Source organism: Corvus cornix, chromosome 11 (assembly GCF_000738735.6).
Source record: "Corvus cornix cornix isolate S_Up_H32 chromosome 11, ASM73873v5, whole genome shotgun sequence".
Lineage (NCBI taxonomy): Eukaryota > Metazoa > Chordata > Aves > Passeriformes > Corvidae > Corvus > Corvus cornix.
Window position 1 is genome coordinate 1,957,674 of NC_046341.1, and position 24,170 is coordinate 1,981,843.

Genomic DNA, 24,170 nt, shown 5'->3' on the forward strand with positions numbered 1-24,170 from the left:
GTCATTGTCATAAACCAGTTACAGTATTTACCTAAAGTTAATTTATCTCAAATTAACTGCAGGAAATACTGTCAGGATCCAAGTGATGTCTGCAAGTCTGATCAGAGATAACAGCAGAATAAACAAATAAAACCATTTATCACCAAGGGAGGCTGCAGCACCTTCTCCTGCCAGTCCACTCTGATCCAGCAGCTGAGAATCCACAATTACCTTACCTCTTGTAAGAGCTTTTCCCTCTTTACCAGAGCAATGATTCTGGATTTTTTCCCAAACCAGGAGGCATTTCCTTTTAAAATTCTGAATGACACCAATAAATCATGGAAGGACTCCCTTATCATGGCCTATCCCATTTTCCCTTGAGACTGCACAGCCAGATATGACAAACACTTCATGCAGCAGAAAGTCTGACTGGAAACAATGGGAAACAGCAGGAGGAAAAGGATCTTTCTGTTAAATCTGAAGGCCCAGATTTGGCTTTCAATCTTGGATTCCCAGTACCAATGAATGACTGACCAAAGGGTAATTGCTTCCTGTGCTTCACAGTCTCCTGAGCTTCAGGAGCTGCCAAAACTGAGCTCCCATGACTATTTCTGCAATAATTGAATGAAATTCAGTGTAATCCCCATTTAGTGAATGAGGGCTTCGCTTTACCCTGGGATAAGAGTCTGCCTATGAGCAAATGCCAGGAAGAACTTGATACACAGGAAGGTTTATTCTGATTTAAACCATGATAATTTGCTCAAGTGCCTACATTAAATCCATTCTTAATTTCCTTCCCCCATGTAAAAATGACTGAGAACTTCAGGGTGCCAATATATCAATTTAATCTTTTAATTTTGTAGCAGAAAATACCCCCTGCTGCCCTGTTAGTTTGTTGTCCCAAATAAACAAAGGATTTCTTTGTTATTTCCTCACCTTTTCATGCTCTTTTTTTTCAGCCCCTCTCTTGCATTTTATGTCTGTGCTTTGCCACTTTCTGAGGAATCATTTGCTTCCAGGAAGTATCCAGCTTATTTCACCCTGGTATCAGCATTCATTTACTATTGTTTTCTAAGGAAGTTGCTGCTCTCACATGTTTTGTGTGGATCAGGAGAGATTGGGATCTCATTCATTGGCTTCCTTTTTTTTTTTCATTAGGGGAAAAAAAACCTTCCCATAGCATCAAAGGTAAAAAATTAACACACTGTGCACACAATTTTGCAGCTGCAGCAGCAGCAGCAGCAAGAAAACAAAGGTTGCCAAACAAAGCATTTGTTTAAACAAGTGACAGACATTCATAATTATCCTCACTGCTGAGCGTGAGGATACAGGGACAAAGGGATGGGGAAGATGTGAGCAGGGCACAGAAGTCGCTCCAGAGTATTTGCTGGAAGAAGTCTGGAAGAAGAATTTTGTTTCCTAAGGATAAAATCCTCAGTCACGTCCAAGGAAAAAGAGTACTTGGAGCTCCCCTGTTGATGCATTTCTTTCTGTTTGGGTTTATTCATTTTCTCTGTAATATCTCTTGTAACTGGAGAGGGAAACAAACCCAGCCCTATGAACACAGCATGTCCTATATTGTGACAGTGATGCTTAAGGAAAAGTTAGATAAAATACATCTTTAACCAAGAGAATATTAATATTATTTGTAAATGTGCTGTAGCAGCATATGAGGAGAAGCTCAGCATTTATTTTTCAGACACCACAACCATTTTCAAACCTCTCAGAATTGTGATTTGTAACAGAAAACAAGGCAGGATCAAGTGGGTTTTGCTCCTGAACCTACTTCAGCCACCTCTGCATCATTACTCCTGATCTCATTCTGGTTTATGCTGAGCAAACTCCATTTTATTCAATGAGAATACTCCTAATTTTCATGAACAGGGATGGAAGAAAAGGCCTTGAATCCCCTCAGCAGAGAGAAAACACGTTTTTGCCATCTGGCTGGTCAAAGTCCATGGTCCTGTAGGGTCATTTCTGCCAGTCTGAGAAATGAGGTGAGAAGGGTCAGGCACGATCTCAATGTTCTCTTATTTATTTACAGACTCTTCCATGGAAAAAAAAAATGATGTGAGGCTCTTTCCCTTCTGAGAAATGTGCACAGGGCACAAGCCCTGTGTTTGCACTTTGCATGGCTGGGATCTTCCCAGATACCGTTATCATCTGAGTATTCTTGGGGGGATTATCAAAGCCTGAAGGGGAGCTCATTCCACCTACAGATTTTAGAGGATTTTGTCCTTCTATGATTCAAAGCAGAATTTGACCATCTCCTAATTCTGCACCTCTATCCATTAAGACACGTCCGAAATTATTTGTAATGTAACCCAAACGTTTCAGGTGTGAGCGGTAAAATCAACCGAGTGGAGATGTCCAGCTGTGGCTGAGGTGACAGAATGTCCCTGAGCAGGTTTCCACGTGGCAGAGGCAGGAGGGCAAGGCTGCCCTTAGGGGCACTCCGGGCAACCCAGGTCACTCGGAAGCTTGTCCAGGGCAACAGAGGCAAATTCCAACCCCTTGGGATGGTGTAATCCTGTGCTTCACTCCAACCTGGGGACTGCAAAGCTCTGCAGACAGAGTGTTTCTCCCATTCCAGGTGTTCTCCTGTAGGTCCTGGAGTGCACCCTGGCAGGGATGAAGGTCCCTGGGCTGTATCTGACAGAGCATTCCAGCACATCTTGGGAATTCCCCCTGCTCAGCACTCATGGGAACACAGCTGGAATGTTCTGTCCTGTTTGGGGACCCCGATGCAAGAGAGAGAATGAAGAAGCAGAGGTGGTTCCCAGGCTGCTGAGCTCTGCTGGATGAAGCGTCCCAGCAAAACACGGACATCAAAAAAAAGCTTCCCTCAAGTAAAATCTGCCATGGGAAGGGAGAGCCAATCCATGGGGAAATGAGGGGCAAAGGCACCCAGGAATGAGCTGAGCCTACCCTAAGTGACATTTTCAGCCGCTCCATAGAGGCTTCCACTCCTCAGCAGCAAAATTCCCAGGGAGCTTCCCACGACTTGACTGATTGTCCTGCCAATTAGACAATAATTAGGTGAGGAAAATATTCCTTATTGAATCACTTTCATGGTATCTAATTACAGTAAAGCTGTAACACTGTGTTTTTGCTGAATTATTGGGTGTGACTTGCAACTGAGGCAGCACTAGGGCAGGAACAGCCTTCCAAGCAGGATGCCTGGGGAATCAGATTCCTTGGACACACTGCAGGGAGGAGGTGATTTTCCCTCTGCAAGTAACACAATTAATATGAGCAATGGTAACGTAAAAACAAGTAGGTACTGGCAATGCTCCAGTAAAAAACCCCAAACAATTATTGATCCTTTCTGCCCAATCTGACAGCAAAAGTCAGATGGGTGAGGGCAAGACATTGCTAGATTTTCACTTGTTTCATTTCTGTGGAGCCAAAAAAAAGCCCATTTTTACTGTGTACAGTCACACTCCTCACCCAAATTCCCCAATTGTGAACAGTTGATGTTTCAGTTCTTTGGGCACAACTCCGAGCTGACAATGCAGGCTGTGCTCTCACTCCAGAGCTGGCAGCCCAGGGAATAAATGACAAGTAGTAAGGAAGACTCTGCTAAGTAGGAGGAGTTGGAATAATAAATAGCACAGCTAAACTGGCCACTTTAGGATACTAAAGAGGATTCCCTGAGCCTGAGCCCTGCACTGACACCCTGTGTGATAAGAGATGACAGACAGGCAGATGTTTCATGAAAACATCACCAAGAAGTTTCTAATTCAAAACAAGAGTTTGTTAAAAAAAAACCCCAAAAACAAAACAAAAAAAAACCCCAAAACCAACCAAATAAAAAACCCCAAACCAAAAAAAACCAACCAAAAATAACCCAACAATAAAAAAACCCCAAAACCAAAATAAACAACCAGAACACATTTCAAAACTATTGAAAAACAGCAGAATGTTAATAGCTTTATCATTCATCGCTTCTTGCTCTGTCATTGATAGATTCTATAGTTTTCAAAATATACCCACTTATGTATTTAATGGGGAAGAAGAATCACGTGGGTTTTGTAAATATTTTCATTTTGTTTAATTAAGTTTTAACGACCCCAAATAATCCTCACCTGCAGCCTCCACCCACCAGGATGAGCCAGGAGCCTATTTAAGCCTCAGCTCTGGTGGTGGAACTTTTCTTTGCCTTTATTCCTGTCTGTAGGAAGGACTTGGGACCTTTTCTGCTCTTTGGCTTTGGCCCTGTCTCCTCTTGCTCCTTCCTGTGTTCCTGGGCTGGACCTTGGGCCTGGTTTGTTGCTTGGTCACTCACAGGGGCTGGGAATGCCAGGGGACCCTTTGGTTCAGGCACTGCTGGGCTGGTTTGTCCTTGGGAAGGACAATTCCATCTTTAACAGCTCTCTATTTGCATTCCTATTTGGCCTGTAATAATCTGAAATATTGGGAAAAATTTATAGGAATAATTCCTTTCCTGTGTTTCTGTGCTTAGCCTGAGATACTGCAGCTCTGACTTAGATGTGCCTGTACCATCGACGTGGATTTTGCCCACTGGAGGAAGAGCAAACATCCCAGAGGAAATGAAAGTGTGGGATTTCTATACAGCATTTTCACATAAGGTAACGAAGTTATGGGAGGTGCCCCTGGAAACAGCAAGAGAGTAACATTCTTGCTTTCATCTCTGAGAAATATGGGGCAGGAAAATATCTCCATCTGTTTGCTCCCAGACAAAAACTTCATGTGGCTCCAAGTGTGAGCAGAGGAATAATTAATGGTCCTTATGTTACTAATTTTAGTCTATACAAAACTAGGGGATGTTTTTGTCAAAAAATTTGTTGTTGGCATGCTTTGTTCTGTAGCTCCTCACCCGCCTAGAGGCTGCAATGCTGCTGAAGTCACTGCTCAGAGCTAAAATGCTTCTCTCTGTGTTCCCCTGCGCCCAGCCCTGCATAGCTCCTGGATTTCTGGGAATTTCTCAGTTTGAGCCCCAGCTCGGGGCAATTCAGCTGTTCTGACAGCACCTCTTGGCTATCAGTATTCAGATATGCAAGTCTTCAAAGAGTGCATGCACAAAGGAGTGATAAGAACTCTCTCCTTGCATACCAAAGAGGAGTTTTCTGCAACCCTTTGGTGTTCTTGGAGCCAGATGAGGGGGGAAAAAACCCCTCTGGAAAGCACATGTGGAATAATCATCAACCAGCCAGCCCCTCGTTGGGAATGGAGAGCCAATGAGGAAGACAGAGCAGGGGCGAGTTGAAAATTAACTCCTGGGTTGGCTCCACCTCTTAACCAGCAAAGGGTGCTCTCAAAATGATTTCTAAATAAGCCTGGTGACCCCTCAGTTCCCGTGGAGCTCTATATCCACAGGATTTTGTGTTCTCCATTATGTTGATGGGTTGTTAGGCTGTGGAAGGCTCTGCTGAGGGAGGCAGTGAAGGTTTGGAGTGCCCGGGTGGCAGTGATGAATGGTGTGAAGGTACCAGCCCTGGTGCGTCTCTCCAAGCAGCTGCAAAGCCTCCGAGCTGTGCCAGCACGGCCCTGCAGCCTGGCTGCCTGCTCCCAGAAAAAAGCCAGGAATGCTGCCTGTAAGTCACTTCATTTCATCCAAATAGGTGGAAAATGGGAGATGCTGAGGTGGGAAGAGAGCTGGGGCGGTTGAGTGTTGTTCTTATTTATTAGCGAATTAAATAATAAGCGAGTTGGAGAATGTGGCTGAGAGATTGAAGAAACGAGTGAATAGAATGAAAGAAATGGAAATACCTGTGGAATTTCTGGGTTCAACCTTGTTATTTATTTCTTCTGTGTCAGTGGCACTGGGTTGTTTGTGACTCCAGCCTGTAACAAAACGTAATCATTACTTGGGAGGCTTTCAGTGAAAACTGCATTTAGGAGCATAATTCAAAATGCGTTTAGCACAAATTGATTCTGACTCAGAATTTTGTAGCCACTGCAATGTTTGATTTGGAAAATGAGGCCTAGTACAAGCCACAACCCCCTCCAAATGTGCTCCATAAATCACCTCCAATAAATCACTTTGAGGTGCAAGATACTCCTGGAAGATGTTAAAGATTTAGTTATTAAAAATACTGATTAATTTACTTACAGATAAGATGGGTCCAGCCAGAGATTGTCTACTTGCTGCTGTGCAGATAATGTCAGCTGGAGAATAGTAAAGAGTAATTTTTATAGCTAGAAAAACCTTTTGTTTCCTATTTTTTCCTCTGTAAATTTATTCAGCATAATAACTTCTCCCAAAGAACAGAGCCAGGTTCTTCCATGAACAGTGAGGTGTGATTCCCTTCTATTTAAATTAGCAAATGGCAAATTTTATATTTACTTAATTATGAAACCCGATCATTTTGTGATATAAACCAAGGCAGAGTGGAGATGAGCACAAGGCTTTTATATGGAAACTCCACGAAATATTCATTAGCCCCCAGTTTGTCCTCTACAGGCACTCTCAGAAACTTCATTTTTCCCATTAAAACAAGGAAAAAGACCTTGTACTTCAAAGAAAAGCACTACTGTAACGTTTAGAAAAACAATGATTCAACCTTATAAAATAATAGCCTTTCCATTAAATTAGTATCAATTAGGTGCATGTAATAGTAGCTTTCCTAATGTATTAGTATTAATTAGATGTTAATTAATCTGTCCAACTGTGTGTACACCCACTCCACAGATGGGTGGGTGCACACAAGAGAGGATTTATTCCCAAGCACTGCCTAAATCACTCTTTTTTCTCCATTTTATCAGCAAACTTTTGCAATTCAGGCGAGGTTGAACAGCTAAACCCCAACCCTGTGCCAGGAAGAGCAGCACTGGGCTCACACCAACTGCTCATGGTGAGCACTGACAGGAGTTACTGCTTCCAGGGGAAATCCAGAGAATCCACTGGAATTGTGGTTAAAAAGCTCTGCCATTAGTCTGTATTTTTATTCATTATTTTTCCATCTGAAGACATAAACCAGGATTGCAAGGGAATATTTATGGCGAGTCCAACAACTTCCAGTTTGGAAGGCACAGTCTAAGTTGTTATAAAGTAATGAAATCCATGGAACAGCAGCACAGAATCCTTCCAGGCAATCCCAATTTTTCTGCTTGTTCAGTATTAATGCACCACCAAAATTTATGGTCCATAGAATTAGAAACTTCTGGGATAGAGTGTGTTGGAATTGAGTGCTGTGTTTCTGTTTTATCAGAGGAGGTGTCACTCTGGGAAAATGATTTGAAGTTGTTCAGTGGAGTGAGAAGTTAAACTGGAGAAGAGCTGAGCTCTGGATTTCCATGTGAGATGGACACAGGAATTGTTTTATGGTTACCCAGGGTAAGAGGGGATCCCATTCCAAGAAGAGATCAGACCAGGTAGTTTCATCCAAGGACCACTGCTGATTAAATGAACTACAATTGGTATCTATTTTTACTCACATTCTCCTTTTCAATTTAAGACAGTTACTGTTTATTCCTTAAATCTTTCTCTTCTCTGTGCCATTCATGCAGGAAATGCCAAAACAAACTGAATCAAGAAAACCTTGTCTTTGGAATGGCTGTTTTTGGCAGGCAGGGAGTGGACAGGAGCTCTGAGTGAAGCAGCCTGTGGGTTACTCCACAGTTACTCAGACCAAGGTTAAGCAACTCAAAGGCTGACAATTTCTAGAGCTTTTTGGCTTCTCCTTGTGACCCTGCAAGGACAAAGGGCTTTTCCTGCACTTCACTGGAAAAGCACTGTAGAAACATTGGTGAGACTTGTGGCATGGATGTCAAAATTCCCAGCGGGTGTCTGTGCCGAGCTCTGAGGTACCTCGTGACAACACATGGAGGTGGAGGTCTCAGACATAAATTTTTTAGAATAATTGCTAGAAATGCTCTCCATGGGGATTTTTAAGCCTAATTACCAGAGCAGACCTAAATGGCTTTTTCCTTTCTTGCCCTTTTAGGAGTAGTCACAAGAAAAGCAGAATCTGTCAAGTTTTTGGTTTTTTTCCCAAAGAATTACATGAGTCCAGCAGTGGCACACAATCCAGGTATGCCATCTCCAGGCCTGCACATACAACTGCAGTGCCTCCCCAAATTGTCCAGGAGTTCTCACTCAAGCCCTTTCCATGCTGAGATCCTAAGCCTGAATGCATAATTTCAGCAAATGTTTTCATACAGAAGAAGATAAAGCCTGTGTTTGCTTTACCTTGCCAGCTGGAATTACCTCCCCCTTATCTGGGCTCAGCCACTGCCTCCTCAGCCAGGCTCCTATCTCAGCCAAACACTGTGGAGGCAGAGAAAAGCTGAGCATTTCACAATCTGCTGCTGCTCCCCTGTCGAGCTGGGAGCACCCTGTCAGCTACATCTATTTGATAAAAAACACTGGGCCGTTTATCAATAAACTGGCCTGAATCACAGTCCCCATCTGACATCAATTCAGCACAACTTTCAGCACCTCGTCACTATGGGCCTGAGCCAACCAGTGCTGTTATCCCCCAAAATCTTGATTCAGAACAAAAAAGCTTCAAGGAAATCAACCTATCTTGGATTTCCTCTGCAATATTCAATCCCAGTGGCTGAAGCAGAGCCGTGGTCCTTTAAATTTAAAACGGCTCTTTACTGAGTTTCAGGAACGTGTGTATTTTATTTTCTCATTCAGAATGTGTTGCTATGGCAAGCAGGGCCTTACTTCCTTCCCCTGGGTGTGGTTTCTCAGCTCTTCCCACCACAGTGTCTGTCCTGGTTTATCTCATTCGAAAATCCATGTCTAAAGAAATCAAAGCACTTGATTCAACAGGTCTTTTTCTTTTCAAAGATTAAAACCTGTAGTTTCATCTGGATCTTGAACTCCCACCCTGAAGATTTTGATACTTGTGTCAATCCTAAATGGACTTCTTAACAAATACTTCAAAAGGTCCAATTAATTACAGAAAATAATTCTGAATATTTGGACGGCTCTATATATCTGGGAAAAGTGGGGGAAAAAACCATTGTGCAAATGTAAGAAGCCCCCAAACACCATAAAATTAAATGGAGCATCACTGTGTCTGTCGGGGAGGTTTAAAAAAAAAAAAAAATCCAATAAATCAGGCACAGATTAGGGCTGTTTGTGGCAGATCCCTTTTCACAGGTGACTCACATCTTGGTGATGCTTTTTGTATGACAAAATTTAGTTTAACTGCTCTGACAGTACCAGAGATGGGTGTGTGACAAAGGCGAATGTCAGACCAGGCCCTTCCTCAGTGAGCCAAGGGTGCAAACTGCACATTTATTTCTCAATGCTCACCCTTTTTTTTTAAATTCACTTTGGACATTGCGAAACTCGTAGGTGAGGTTTCTGTTTCTCTTTCCACACAGATTCTGCATCACTTGAGCTCATCCCTTGGGCTCTTCTCTTTCTGGTTGAGGAAACCACTCTGGGTTCAGTAATAAGGGAGAGCCCAGCTGGAACCTCCCAGATGGTCCAGAAATGTAACAATTTGGGGGAAACAACAGGGATATTGTGATCCTGGCTGCTGCTGTTCTCTCCAGCTCTTGCTGCATGAGAGCCGTGTCTCTCTCTTGCATAAATCACCATTCTGAGCTGGGGCATGGCCAAGGGAAAATTCTGTTTCTGGAATGGTCCAGAAAATAAGATTTTGGCTACACTGGTGAAGTGCTGGGAACAAGGTTTAGGGCTTAGGTTTCCTTTTTGCACAGGTAGTTCTTGTCTTTCTGTCTGCAGTTTCCAAACCAAACCATCTCCCTGCCACTGAGCTCATATTTTGAAGGGTTTTCTTTGAAGGATTTTTTGAATTAAATGCTAGAGTTTTACTGAACTTTATGCTCAGGAAGAAGTAGCATGTGCACATAAAAAGCTGGATGGAGGTTCCATGAATGATTCAGGAGAGAAATGAAAGTACTGCAGGTCTAAGTTATTTCTCTTTAGTTTTGTGCCTTACCAGCCCATCATTTCTGAGAGTGTGCCATAAACTTTCCTTTGGGTTGTGCTGCTCAGCCCACAAGAAGTGACTCACTCTGTTCAGCTTAGTGACTGTAAAAAACTTCATATTTCTCACAACCTTGCAGGATCAAACCTCCAAAAAGCTTCCTGGAGTTGGGTTGTCCTAATTCCACTGTGTAAAGCAGTGGAGTTTGAGGCTTTTTATTTCATCCATTTAATGTACAGAAAAGAAATAGTTGCAATTTTCTGTGATTTTCTATAATTGCAGAACCAGGTGTAGGTGTAATTTCTAAGCTGCCCAAGGTTATCAGTTGTACTTAGAGGACACATCCTGGAAGAATGGAACAAGGATGAACGGTGAAGGGATGCCAGTAATTTGTTTGTAGATGAGAATAGCCCCCAGGGTCTCTTGTTTATGCTGAATATAAAACACCTGAAGCCTGTCTGGGCTGTCCTGATGACCAGGAGCTCCCTGTTGTTCATCAGTAGCTTCAGCAAGACAGGTCTGTGCTAAAGAGTTGCCTAACCATGATGAACAGGCTGTTAAACTGTGATTAAGCCTGACTGAATCATGATGTTCATGGGCAGCAGGTCTTTTCAATTTCATTGATTATTCACCTCTTCTTTTTAAGCTACAGAAAGAATTGTGTTGAGAATAGTATATTAGTTATCCTAAAAAATGTTGGGCATCAAACCAAGAGTTTGTTTTGCTTGCAGTTGAATCTCGGTACACAAAAAAAGACTGCAGGGATGAAGTAAAATGAAATTTAAACCCAGTCTAACATCCTGACATCACAGGCTGTTTGAACATCTCCTGATGATCTGCTTGTGATCGTGTAGCCACTCAAAGCAAATCGTTTGTCAGATTTCAACCTGCTCTTACTCAACTCAGGAGTACTTTAAACATGTTATACCGTGAATGCAATGGAAACTTCTTACACAATGTCGGTAAAACAGAGCAAACACTTCTTGGCTGATGCTGGTTGAGTATCTGCTCCTGTCTCCATTTCAGTGAAACATTCTCAATGTTACGTCAGGTTCCTTGTGAAAATGCAAAAGTCATCCTAACAAGATTTAAAAATCCCCAAAAGATAAATGCAGATTTGAAAAAGGATTTTAAGAGAGTAACTAATGGTTCATGGTCGTAAGATGAAGGTCAGGAGCTGAGGGTGGTGTTCTTCTCCCAGCTGCCCAAGAGAACCGGCAAAAATTAGAACTCTTGCTTTATCTCTGTGCTTTCACTGACACTTTTAGATTTCTACAGGCTTTCCTTCCTTTTTAAATTTTTTTTTTTTTGCTATGTGTTCTTCACTGGCAGCTGAAACAGCAAAAAAGTGTGAGGAGTGACCGAGGTTTTTAACCAGTTTCATCAAGGTTTCACCACCTCAAGCAGTGGCAGGTGAATACCCAGTTCAGTTGAGTTGAGTTGACCCTTTAATCATCCAAGGTGGGACTATTTTGGCCTCCTGCCTTTGTGATAGCCAAGGAAAGTAAACATCATATTAACTTTTCATAACTTTTCCAAATGTGGCTTGTGGAGCAGGGATCATGCTGTGCCAGGACCACTCATCTCTGTGCATTTTTTTGGTGCAAAGGGATCACTTTTGGTGTGAGGGGACGATTTTTGGGGTGAGGCAATACTCTTTTGGCGTCAGAGGATGTATTCAGTGCAAAGAAATCACTTTTGGTGTGAGGGAATACATTTTTTTGGCGTTAGGGGATGCACTTTTGATGTGAGGGGACACTTTTTGGGTGAGGCGATACTCATTTGTTGTGAGGGGATGTACTTGAGGCGAAGGAATCCCTTTTAACATGATGCGATAAATACTCTCTTGATGCGAGGGGAAAATACTTGATATGAGGAGAAACGCTTCGGTGTGAGGGAATAAGTGCTATGTTGGTGTGAGGGGACGCTATTTTGCGTGAGGCGATACTTTTTTGAGGTGAGGTACTCGGTACGAAGCAATCACTTTGGGTGTGAGGGGACCACCCTGAGCACGGGAAATGGCGAACTTCCCCCGGCACAAAGCTGCTGCCGCTGCTCCACGGCCGTCACAGCATGAGGAGCCGCATGTCACAGCAAGAGGGCAGACCCGGCCCGCCCCCGAGGCCGCTGCGGCGGGGCCATGGCGAGGGGGCCGTGCCGGAAGGGGCCGCGCCGGGCCGGGCCGGGCCGGGCTGGGCGGCAGCGGCTCCGCGATCTCCGCCGCGATGCTGCCGCTGCTCCGCCGCGCTTGGGCGGCCGCCGCCGCCTCCTCCTGCTCCTCACGGCGGGGCAGCCGCCGGTGCAGCCTCGGCGCCTGCTGCTCCTACCGCCTGCGAGACGCCCGTGAGTGCCGCTCCCCCTCAGCCCGAGCGGGGCTCGCTCGCCCCGGCTCTCCCCGCCCTGTCCCCGCCATCGCCTGCAGCCCCCCGCGCTGCCAAAGTCTGTGTGAGAGCTGCAGGGACGCCGAGCTCAGCCTGCTTTTGTCCTCGGATGAAACAGCAGGAAATGACAGTGCTTGAAATGTAGGGAGTGTTTTTGCAGCGCCTTTGCCTGAGTTGACCTTATGGTTCCGTAGTTTGCTCCTCGCTGAGGGAAAACGGGGGGAAAGTTGTTAAGCCACCCCTCACGTGAGTGGTTTGAAGGTTTAACTTGTTTTTAATTCCTCGTTGTAAAAGACTCTGAACGGTCGTATGCAGTGAAGTAGCCTGTAAGGTGATGCTCGAAGCATCACGATTTAGGATTCAGCAGAGGGACAGGACACCAAGACCTGCGCGTGGGTCACCAGGTGAACAGGTTCACACAGGTGTCTGTTCTGGTTTTAAGCAGAATAAATTTCTGTGGAAACTATTTATGTACCTACCCAGCTTGTGCCAGTTTGAGGTGCCCAAGCTGCCCCCAAAATTGCTGGGTTTGGGTTTTACAGGTGTGGGATCAGCAGGATGTGTCTGCACGAAGCAGTTTTGGTCAGGATTGGTGTGGCTGCTGCAGGAGCTCTGAATCCTCCTTTGTGGGGTAACCCCTGTGCTTATGTTGCCTTCTAGAGAATGTTTGGCTTCCCAGTGGGAATTATCCCATGTCTGGAGCGCTCCCAGCTCAGCTCATGGCAGTGGTGTGTCATGAAAGCTCTAAAACAAAGCCGCCTTAAAATCTGGCAATAATAGGAAAACATTCTCTTTTTCTGGGAAATGGGGGGACAGTTTCTTTTCAGAGCATTTTGCAAAGGCAGGAAGGTACTGACTTGGTTCTAAGTCAAATTACTGTGCTTCCCCATATGGCTTTGAGTCATGCAACTGGAATGTTTTATTTTTCTTCTACTTTCCTGGGCACCAGCTGACTCGAATTAGCCTTTGGTGACACAGTACCTTCCCTTGCCAGAAAGTTCTGTATCTTGCCTCAGAGCTTGACTCTCCTCCTCATCTTCCAGTGCATCCGCTGTGGCAGAGCCCGCTGACAATTCCTGGAGGCACCCGGCAGTCTCCCATCAACATCCAGTGGAGGGACAGTGTTTATGATCCCTTCCTGAAGCCTCTGAAAATCAGCTATGACCCAACCACCTGTCTTCACATCTGGAACAATGGCTACTCCTTCCTGGTGGAGTTTGATGATTCTACTGACAGATCAAGTAAGCAAAACTCAGGGGGAAAAAAAAAAAAATCTATTTAACGTCTCATTAATGCTTAGAGAGGAGAAATACTTGTGTGATGTAAGTCCTCATGTTGAAAATGAATGTACAGTAAAAAAAATGCTGGAGTTAAATGTGGGTTTACAGTGGTGGGAATCATAAAGAAGAAATTCTATAAAGACTTCACATTTACAGTGGTTTTGTTACCATGGGCATTGTGCACAAATTCCCTGCTGGATGTTGAAACTCATTTCACAAGCCTCGGTGCCCTGTCTTGTAGGTTTTGTAATAAGCTTTGACCACGTGAGTCAATCTTCAGTCATTTATATGTGTACCTACTCAATTTGAAACCTGATTCCATCGCTGCTCTTTATTGAAGTAATCTGCCACTTATCTTCTGTGGTGTTAATAGAGATATTTAATGCACTTGAAGTAATCAGCAGCCACATGAGTTGCAGCTGGAAAGCACACATGCTTATCTCCATGGGGTTTTAGGGAATGAAATAGCACTGAGCTCTGCCCTAGGGAGCAGGTGTGTGTGTGTCCCTGTTGTTTTAGGGGAAGCAGGAGTGCATGGAAAATCCAACCATTCCAGCAATTTCATGTGAACGAGCCTCTGACCTGAGTAGCTCAACCTTTTTAAAACTTAATAGAGTAAAAAATTTGACTTAAAATCAAGATATTGCTCCTAAATTCCAGATTTTCTGTTCACTGTTCCTGCTAAAAGCTACCTTTACCAAAGGATATTGCAGAATTTAAAGATATTTCATAAGGGCAGGTGAGCTGGTAGCAGTTGGTCAGGGCTGTTGTGAAGCTCATGATTGCCCAGCTTGTCCTGCAGGGAAAAACTGAGGGACCCTGAGCAAGTTGGAACCTGTTGGATTGGAGTCATTGATGTTTAAGGTGGCTGCTCACCATGAGAGATCCTCCAGCTTCCTGAGGGATTTAGCAATGCCCTTGGGAAGGGAGCCTCCAGCACACAAACACTTTGTCCTCACAACACCAATATTTTCGGTTGATGTTTGGAAAGAGGCTGATAGAACAGTGCAGCAGAAATGGTAGTGGTGGAATGCAGGGAGCTTGTGTGATGCTTGGGGCTTGTTTTGTTTTTCTTGTTTCTAGCTGTTCACTTGGAATATCCATTTCCAAGAGAGAAGATCCATTTCTGTTTCTGGTTCTTTTAGTGAGGTGGGGTTAGGGGAGAGACATCACTTGTTACCTCATCAGTGATTTTAATTTATTAACTTTAGATTGGCTTTGCTTTTAATTTAACAGTCTCTTGCTTTATAAGCCACACCCCACTATCTGTTGAGGATATGATGCTGAAAAGTGTTTAGTGGATAACAAAGGTGGATTTTTTTCTGCAAGAATTGATGTAGCAAAGGGGAATTGCCATTAGGGGGCTCAGAAATACGCAATAATTAACTGCACAGGGACAGGGTAGGCTGGAATCACCAGGACTCAGGTGCTCACCTCTGAAAGATCTTACCTGCTTTGTCTATAAGACTTTCCTCAAGGTAGATCTTTCCCTGTGAGCATTTGCTGACTTTCCATCATCCTCATCTTCCTCAAATGAATTAAAGTCTGTGAAGGGATGGGATGGCATCAAACAATCAGTGACAGGGCTGAAAAATGACAGAGGAACAACAGCTAGTGAGGTGTTGCTGTATAACCCAGTTTTCAGGTGCCTGCCTTTCTCCTCCACCTTTCTTTCTTTACTCTTGCTATTTCTGGTTTTTCTCCCTGCCAGCTTCTGTCTAACAATCATAGAAATCCAGAGAAGAAAGCCTGGGAACAAACAAAAGCACCACAGTTGAAACAGAAGATGAGAAAGACACCCAGGATAGACAAAAAGGCCTGAATCCCGAGATGGGGTTTGCAAGACTTGGGCTAAAGCTGAAGGTAGAGCAGGAGGAGAGGAGGAAGAGGGTGAGGGAAAGGTATGTACAGCATGTGGTCTGTCTGTGTGTGGTGTCATCAGAAATGAGGCTGAAACAGAGCCAGGGCTGCAATAAACAGTGCAGTGATTCTTGTTGTTAGAGCCCCTTAAACTTCTATTTTGTTTTGAAATTATCCAGATGGTAATTGGAGAAGAAATGCTTCTAAAGGGACTGAAGTTCCTACTTGTTTCCTGTCACTTTCTGGTGGCCACTAAGGGAACCTGAGTCTCTCCATATGTGTGTCTGTGCCTAAAGTTACTTGTGAGGCAAACATTTAAGTGGATGTGGTTATTAACACAAATATAGTCACCTGTGGGTTTGCATCATCACATAATCAGGAGTGGATTGTGTTGGAGCACAGAAACTTCAGTTCTGAAAGGCTTGGCTGGGTGAACCACATCTTCATCCCACCCCTTCTCCATCACAGAATCCCAGGATGGTTTGGGTGGGAAGGGACATTAAAGCTCATCCCATTCCACCCCCTGCCATGAGCAGGGACACCTTCCACTATCCCAGCTTGCTCCAAGCCCCGTCCATCCTGGCCTTGGACACCTCCAGGGATGGGGCATTGTGATTCTCCAGTGATGGTCGGTGTTGCATTCATGCCCAGAGCTCAGCAGCAGGGGATGAAATGAATTCAATGTCACTTTGCACAGCTTGTTTTAGTTTATTCCTTTACCACAGCCAGGCCTGTCTGGTTAGAATTTCAAACCTGCTGGCTGGCTTTCAGGAAAAAAAAATAATACAAGAAAATCTTTTAATTCCTCTCATTGTTTTCTCCTTAGCAAGAAAGTGATTAACTTATTTTCAGAAGCAGTGTTGGGATTAGGTGCTTTATACCATGGCTTGCTGTAAAACTTCACCATGTCCTACAGTTCAGTAAAAACCAGCAGATGCTGATGGTTTAGTGCTGGATGAACAGTGGAACTCGAGGATCTTAAAGCTCTTTTCCAGCCTAAATGATTCTCTGATTCCGTAAGTGCTATTAGCCCTTGGGAAGTAATTATGGGTTCTCATTTACCAGATGCTCTGATATAATAATTAGCAGGATGACTTTGCAGGATGTTTTTGGTGCAGGTAGGAGGGAATGAGTGGAAGCAGAAAGCTGGGCATGGACTTCTTCATTCATGTGTTTGCAAAAGGATGGGAGGCCTTCTGAAACCAGGAGAACAGACTGGACGTTTACCTTTACTCATTGATAAAAAGGGCATTAAAGCTTCCACAAACTTGCCCAGAGGCAGACTGGATGTTAAATACTTCATGCACAGCTTGTAGGCACAATAAAACATATTTCTGGCTGACCTTTGGTTGTGCAGTCTGAAAGCTGTGTTGAAGCAGGGTAAGATGCTTGGATTTTTGTAGCTTGGAGGAGAGTTGGACATTTGACTCAATATACTGATTTGTCTGGCAAAATTTGCTATTTGAAGTCTTGTCATGAGAAATGTCAAGATTTTTCACAGATCCTGAGGCTTGTAGGGATGTCATTTAATCCATTCAATGGATGTGTCACTGCTGTGTCACCTGCCAAGTGTCTCCTGGTCAGGCAGTCCTCACACTCCTGCTCTGACAGAGGGGTGAGAGTGTGAAACTCATGACCGTGCCAAACTTGGTGTCAACTGGGAAAACATCCCCTTGAGGGGAGATGGATGAGGAGACTCTTCAGCTCACCTCCAGTTTGATGCAGGGAAAACCAGGAATGTGTTTGCATGAATAATTTGGTCATGGCAAAGTGTAGAAGTAACCAAGCAATAGGGCTCCACTTGATAATTTTCTCCTGGGCAACCTCGAGTTGCTCCACCTGATACTTTTTTCCTGGGCAAAATTTTTCCAAGGATTTACTTGTCTGGCCGATTCTAACTCATATTTATCAACATGTGTGTCTTGTTTTGTTTTCTAGTCATCATTGGAGGGCCCTTGGAAAACCAGTACAGGCTAAAGCAGTTCCACTTCCACTGGGGAGCTATAAACGACTGGGGCTCAGAGCACACTGTTGACAGTAAATTTTACCCAGCAGAGGTATGAGATGAAATGCTGAACAACGCAAATACTTGTCTCAGGTGTGTCTGTGAAAACTCCCAAATTGAGGAATTGCAGTTTATTTTTAAGGATCAGACCTGGTGGGTGCTGCAGCTCATCTGCTGTTTTATTCTATAAAAATTCACTGTGTTTTCTGGAGAAGAACAGCCTGAAAGTTGGACATTGGCCCCATTACTGGAAGTTAAAGATCACTTTGTTTATTGTTACTAAACTTTCAGAGAAACAAAGCATACACTAAGTACTCTAAAAAACCATCACTTCATTTTCTGTTTGCAGCTCTTGAACAGTTACTAAAATAGCAAAACTTTGATGCTTAGGTAACTGCTAAGGAAGAAAATGTCAATGAAAAGGATGGAGTCAGTGGGGGGAAATGTGAAAGTGTGACAGCTTTGACCACAGTTCTTTGCCAAAGGAGGAGAATTTGTCAAGTGATGATGGGTTCTTTTTAGGGAAACGTTTATCTCCTGTTGGTGTGTTCATAGTGGTGCTGCCAGCTTGGCAAGATCCTCATTAACAGCGAGACTGTGACTAAGTTTTTGGGCTGGGGTATTTATTTACCACACAAAACTCTTCAGTGTGTTGGCTGTCAGCAGTGCAGAGGAAGACTGCTACGTGCAGGAGGATGTTCCTCAGGACAGTGTGCTCTGCTCTTCCTGGGAAGAGATGGAAGAGCCCTTTAGCTCCAGCAATACTGAGCTTTGTCTGTGCCTTTGTCCAGCATTCCTGCAGATAGACTCCCACAGACTAAATCCCTTTAACATATGGGAAATGCAGTGGATGGGTCTTTAGCTATTGTTCAAGGAAAAAAAAAATAAAGAAGGGAAGGACCATTATTTACCAACAGCACTTTGTTTCTTGTTTTTGTGGTGTGTGGTTTCTGAGGCAGCTCACTGCAGTGCCTCACACTGCCAAGGAGCAAATGCAGCCAAGGTTAGAAGTCAGGTGTGCTGTCTGTGCTCTGAGCAGGGGTTGATCTCTCCCTCATTCCATTTTCAGCTGCATTTGGTGCACTGGAATGCTGTGGAGTACCCGAGTTTTGAGGATGCTGTGATGGAAGGGAATGGCTTGGCTGTTATTGGAGTGTTCTTAAAGGTAATTGTGTTCTGCATGACCAGCTGTAATGATGCCTTTCTGTTTGCAATCTGGTAAAGCCCATTTAGGGCAATTAAGGGAAGGCTGGGAGGAGATCCCATCAATCCATACAAATGTCTCCAAGGGATGTCAGAGGATGGTGCCAGTGACAGGATGAGGAGCAATGGCCAGAAACTAAAACCAGTTTCACCTCAAAATGAAGAACTTTATGTTGAGAGTGGAACAGCTGCCCAGGAAGGACCTGGAGTCTCCTTGTCTGGTGACACTCCAAGCCCACCTGGATGTGTTCCTGTGTCACCTGCTCCAGGTCCCCTGCCTTGGACCAGATGATCTCCAGAGCTCCCTTCTAAACCCTAAATATTCTGTGATTGTTGTTATCAAAAAACACTAATGCTGATAAGTAGAACTGATTGATTATTGATCAGCTTATTGACTGTCCAACCCCTCCCTGTCCCTGCAGCTGGGAGCACGGCACGAAGGGCTGCAGACCCTGGTGGATGCCCTGCCAGCAGTCAGACACAAGGTCAGTGCTCTGAGGTGTGCCACCCATCGCCACCCAACAGAAAGAACGCTTGGAGAACAACAAAACACCGAGAAAAGCTTTCTTCCTTAAATTTTACCAGGGGGAGGGCTGATTGACACCTTGTTGATTACAGGGGAAGTGGGAGGGGAAGCTGATTTTTCAGGAGGAATTGGATACTTTAAGCTTTCCAAACCACTTGAAGAAATGCTACTCTTGAGATTGTTTCCCCTTACAAGGACATGCTTGAAGTGGGAGTTTATTTACTGTGGGATTAAGGCGTTTTGATTTTTGTCTGCTCTTTGAGGAGGAGATTGTTTGCTTTTTTGTAAACACTGCTGGGTTTCTGCTGGGTGAACGGGATCTTTCCTAGCAGACTCCTGCCAGGAGAGGGAGCGCTGAGTCTCTGACAGTGCTCAGAAGCAGCTCCTCCCCGTGCCAGTTCCCTTCTGAAAAACCACATCGACTGAACAAACCACTTCTGAAAAAACCACAAAAAAAACACATCTACCTTTTCAACTGCTCTTCACATCCAGCTGAAGTCGCTGTGCCACTATTTCTCACAGGAAGGAGTTTCTAAAATCCAAATAGAGTTTTTATGTCAGAGCAGTGACAGTTCTGCCAGATAAACACCAAACACGGCAGTTCAGTGCCAGAAGACCTCCCCAAATATGAATATACATCTATTACGAAACGATAATAATTTACAGCATGTGAATTTAAAAGAAACTAAGCCAAGAGCTGCCAGTATATCCTGAAAATCCCCCAGGAGCAATGTTTGTGTGGGAAGTCCTGGGTTCTGAAGCTCCTACATTCTGTCTGATATCCCACTTGTGGGATTGAACATTTTGGAGACGGGAATATTTAATTTAAATAAAATTTTAGTCCTCTTCCTGCTGCCTAAAATCACGTGGTAAAAAGTAAAACACTTTGTTTGCAGTCTTTAAGGATCTGGCACAGCTACCTGAACTTATTCCACCACTTACTCCCTCTTTTTCCTGGCTGCATCCAGCTCCCACAAAGCCTTAGGCCATGGATCCTTCTCACTCTGTTTTTCCTCCACTGAATTCCTCATGGCTTGTGGGGACAGCAGAAATACTTAAATTTTGTCTGCTCAGCAGCTGCCCTTACACCTCAAACCCAGTTTTATACAAGTTTATGTGATTTAAAATTATTACATTATTAATATTCCCAACACCTCATTTCCCGTGCACACACATAACACAGTTTTTAGTCTCATTGTCAAGATCTTTTTCAACTTTGTCATTTTTTTCTCTAAACACCATCCTTAAAGATGCTTTTTCCTGCTGTTTAGGACACTGTGATCGAGTTTGATGTCTTTGATCCCTCCTGTTTGATCCCTTCCTGCCCTGATTACTGGACCTACGCCGGCTCTTTGACCACTCCCCCCCTCACTGAATCAGTCACGTGGATCATTAAGAAGAAGCCAATAGAGGTGGATGAAGACCAGGTAAATCTCACTTTTCCTTTCAGAACACCCCTCTTCCTGCCACAGAGGGGAAGATGCACAGAACCAGTTCTTTACCAGCAATTCTCTGTGAAAACACAAAATTTCACTGTGTTTTCACAGAGATTTATGACTGCTTCAGCCCAGGATCTGGGGAGGAATCCTGGCATTAACAGCCACTAATACTGAAAGACCTAAGACCTCTCCAAGATGTTTTTGCAGCTTTATTGAGCTTTTCTGACTATTCTCAAGAGTTTTATCTTCACCTGTGATACACAATTGTGAAACCTGCCCCTTGCAAACTTGGGAGGTTTTAGGAATTTACTGGAATACTGTGTAAATTTGCTCTCCTTAGCGTGATGCAGCCTTTTTTGTGGAGGGAAGGGAAAAAGAGAAGATTTTGTGAAATGGAGATTGTTAACGGAGAACTGCAGGCATAGTGTGGCATTCTTTTAAATTGAAATTTTTCTCAGTTTTTCTTTTTTTCTTGGCTGTTTACTCTCCTTTTTTCATGGCACAACAGTGACTTACCATTGGCATGGCCTTGTGAGCACTAAAAGCTCATCTGCTGCATACTTTATTTTAATCCCAGTGAGAGAACAACTCTGGGGATTGGTGCTTTTTGGGGTTCCCTCTTCTCTGGGTGCCAGCGAGGGTGTAAACAGAGGTTGGATGAAGTATTTGAATGGAAATGGCTCTTAGGTGTGCCACATTTGGGGTTTAATTTCCCTAAGGATGGCAGATGACTGATAATTCTCCCATGCTGGTGTGGATAATGGGATAGTCTTTACCAGCAGGTGCCAAAGGTGTTGGTGCTAAAATCCCTCAGAATGCAAACGTAGCGCTACCTTTGATTTCATTTTCTTCTCCAAGAATAAATGCTTGCCTTTTGCCATGAATTCCCAACCTGGGGAATTAACTGGGAAGTGACTCAAGTGGCCCTTTGTGGTTCCCAGCTGGAAGCCTTTCGGATGCTGCTGTTCACGTCGGACGGCGAGGAGGAGAAGAGGATGGTGGATAACTTCCGCCGCTGCAGCCGCTGATGAACCGCACGGTGCGCTCGTCCTTCCGCCGCAGCGCCGGCGGGACCCCGCGCTCCGGCCCCACGCCGAGCAGCTCGGGCCTTAGATGGCCCAGCAACCTCGGTCCAGCTGCACAGCACAGCAGCCTGGAGGATTTGTCCTTTCTCTGCAGCCCTCTCACAGGCAGTGCCCCTTGACCTTCACTAGAGAAGCTGTGGGGTATTTTAGTTATGCTTTTTTTTTTTAAGAAGTAAATGATATTAACCCGTAACAAATTGACTTGCTCTAAGGCAGGGATTGATATAAGGAAATGTTTTGACAGTTAAAGGAAATGTAAGGACAGGAGAGCTTCTCCCCTGCCCCTTCTCTGAATTGTTCTGTGTCTCTTCAAATGCTCTTTCAGTGCCTTTGTGAAAAACGAGCTTCACTCTTCGTAAAATTTGAAGGAAAGTTTAATAAAAGGGACAATTAGGAGACAACAGCAAAAAGGGGCGGTACGGCCGGGTGCTTGGCAGAGATCCAAAGGCACACCTCTACATCCAAAAGATCGTCTTAAAAAGTACATCGCTTATTTCGTATTCATCACCGTCATGCAGAATTCATTAATTCTTTGGAGTTGCTGGGTATCATCTTATCAGTCTTATCTTTTTCCTTGGCTCCATTCCATCTGGTTTCGGATTCTTTTGATACGATTTTCCAGGAATGTGAAGACCCCCCCCCATCCTCCCTAAACTGACTTACACAAACTACAGACCTTCTACAGCATTACATTACAGAACCCAGGCAAAGCTTTTCTAACATTAAGGAACATGAAAAAAACCAACATCACAATCCATTCATAACAATTATGTAACATGCGAAAAGCCAACATCACAATACCATTGATAACAGAGCGACCGCCGGAGGGACCCGCGGTGCTGCGGACCTGGCCGCGAAGGTATCAGCAGTGATGCGCTTTCGGTGTCCCTGTGCCCGTCCCTAGTCCGGCTCTTCGCTCCACACCAGCCCAGCCCGCCGCTTTCGGTGTCCCTGTGCCCGTCCCTAGCCCGGCTCTCCGCTCCACAGCTCCCCAGCCCGCCGCTTTCGGTGTCCCTGTGCCCGGCCCCAGCCCGGCTCTCCGCTCCACACCAGCCCGGCTCTCCGCTCCACACCAGCCCAGCCCGCCACTTTTGGGGGCCCGCCCCGGCCCCGCCCCGGCCCCAGTCCCGGCTCCGCCCCCGCTCCCGCTGTCCGCGGCCGTTCCAGCAGCCCCTGCCCCCGCTGCGTTCTCTGCCGCGGCTCCATTGAACGCGGCTTCGGCCCCGCGGGCCGCGCTGGGCCCGCCGGCAGCTCGGCCTCCTGGCGCCGTGGCTGCTGCGGACCCGTGCAGAGGCTCCACGCCAGCCCTCTGGTACCGGCCCCAAGAGCTGGTGCCCTTGGCGGTGCCGGCAGCAGCCTCCGCTTTTGCTCCCCCGCTCCCTGGAGGAATCGGCCTCCGAGAGGACTCCCACCTCCTACCCCCCCTCCCTCCCTCGCCTGCACCGTTCCCCTGGCAGCGACCGCTTCGGCGGTCTGGAGCTTTTTCCTGGTGGGTCCCCGAGAAACCAGCTCTGCATTGGACTCAGGAAAAAAACAAAACAAAAGAACACGGGAGCGGGCGCAGCGCGTGCGTGAGGCGCGGCTCCTGGCGCCCCCTGGCGGCCGCGGTCGGTGCCCGTCAGGCGCGGGGCGGGAGCGGCCCCGGGACCCCGCGGGCCCCTCACATCCCCTGAGGGATCGCTGCGCTGGAGAAGCGCTTCGGGACCATCGAACCCAGCCTGTGCCCCATCCCCACCCTGTCCCCAGCCCAGAGCGCTGAGTGACACCTCCAGGGATGGGCACTCCAAACCTCCCTGGGCACTTCCAAGGCCTGAGCGCCCTTTCCACGGGGAAATTCCTGCTGCTGTCCACCCTGAGCCTCCCCTGGCCAAACCTGAGGCCGTTCCCTCTCCTCCTGTCCCTGTTCCCTGGGAGCAGAGCCCGACCCTCCGGCTGCCGGCACCGCGGGCACAGGGAGTACCGGGAGCGGCGGGAGCACCGGGAACACCGCGGGCACGGGGAGCACCGGGAGCGGCGGGGGCCGGCCCCCCGCAACCCGGAAGCAGCGCTCCTCCAGGCGCGCAGTGCGCAGGCGCGGGACAGAAGCGAACCAAGGGCAGGCGGCGAGGCGGCGGTGACGTCCACAGGGGCTCGTGAGGGGGCCTCGGTCCGGGCAGAGGAGCCGCGGGAACCGGGAGCGCTTTTGGGGCCCGGGAGCGCTTTTGGGGTCGGGACTTGGACCGGGGGGGGTCCCGGGGGCCACGCGGTGTCTTTGGTGGCCTTTAGGAGGGTCAAAGGAAAGAGTCTCCGGTTGTGGGTGAAAAATCTCCGTTGAGGACACCCCGTGGAAGAGGCTGGCGCTGTGCTGGTGCCGGTGAGTGTTCCAGGCTGGATCTGGTTGAGGGATGTGGGAGAGGCGGCTGCGATCCTGTCCGTGTCCTGGAGCTGGAGGTCCGGCGCGGAGGTGTGAAAAACACGGAGTTCTATTGGGCTCAAGCTCCTGCCTTTCCATGGCCATTCCTCTGTCATCAGAGGCCTCCACAGACCCAGCAGTT

At 46.0% G+C, this 24,170-nt stretch overlaps 1 protein-coding gene and 1 long non-coding RNA gene across 2 annotated transcripts; one reads left to right on the forward strand and one right to left on the reverse strand.

Annotated features, from left to right (window-relative positions):
• The first annotated feature begins 12,050 nt into the window (after positions 1-12,050).
• On the forward strand, positions 12,051-22,192 carry CA5A (carbonic anhydrase 5A). The gene is given in 8 exon segments (XM_039558607.1): positions 12,051-12,200; positions 13,282-13,479; positions 17,317-17,435; positions 18,453-18,548; positions 19,009-19,071; positions 20,384-20,539; positions 21,493-21,559; positions 21,562-22,192. Coding segments are annotated over 8 exon segments (1,011 nt in total). The 5' UTR covers positions 12,051-12,082; the 3' UTR covers positions 21,756-22,192.
• Positions 13,647-22,953, reverse strand: LOC120410624. Its single transcript, XR_005602917.1, has 3 exons — positions 22,438-22,953; positions 19,580-19,644; positions 13,647-15,104 (listed from the first exon to the last, which is right to left on the reverse strand). It is a non-coding gene; the product is annotated as an uncharacterized LOC120410624 (long non-coding RNA).
• Between the last annotated feature and the right edge of the window lie 1,217 nt (positions 22,954-24,170).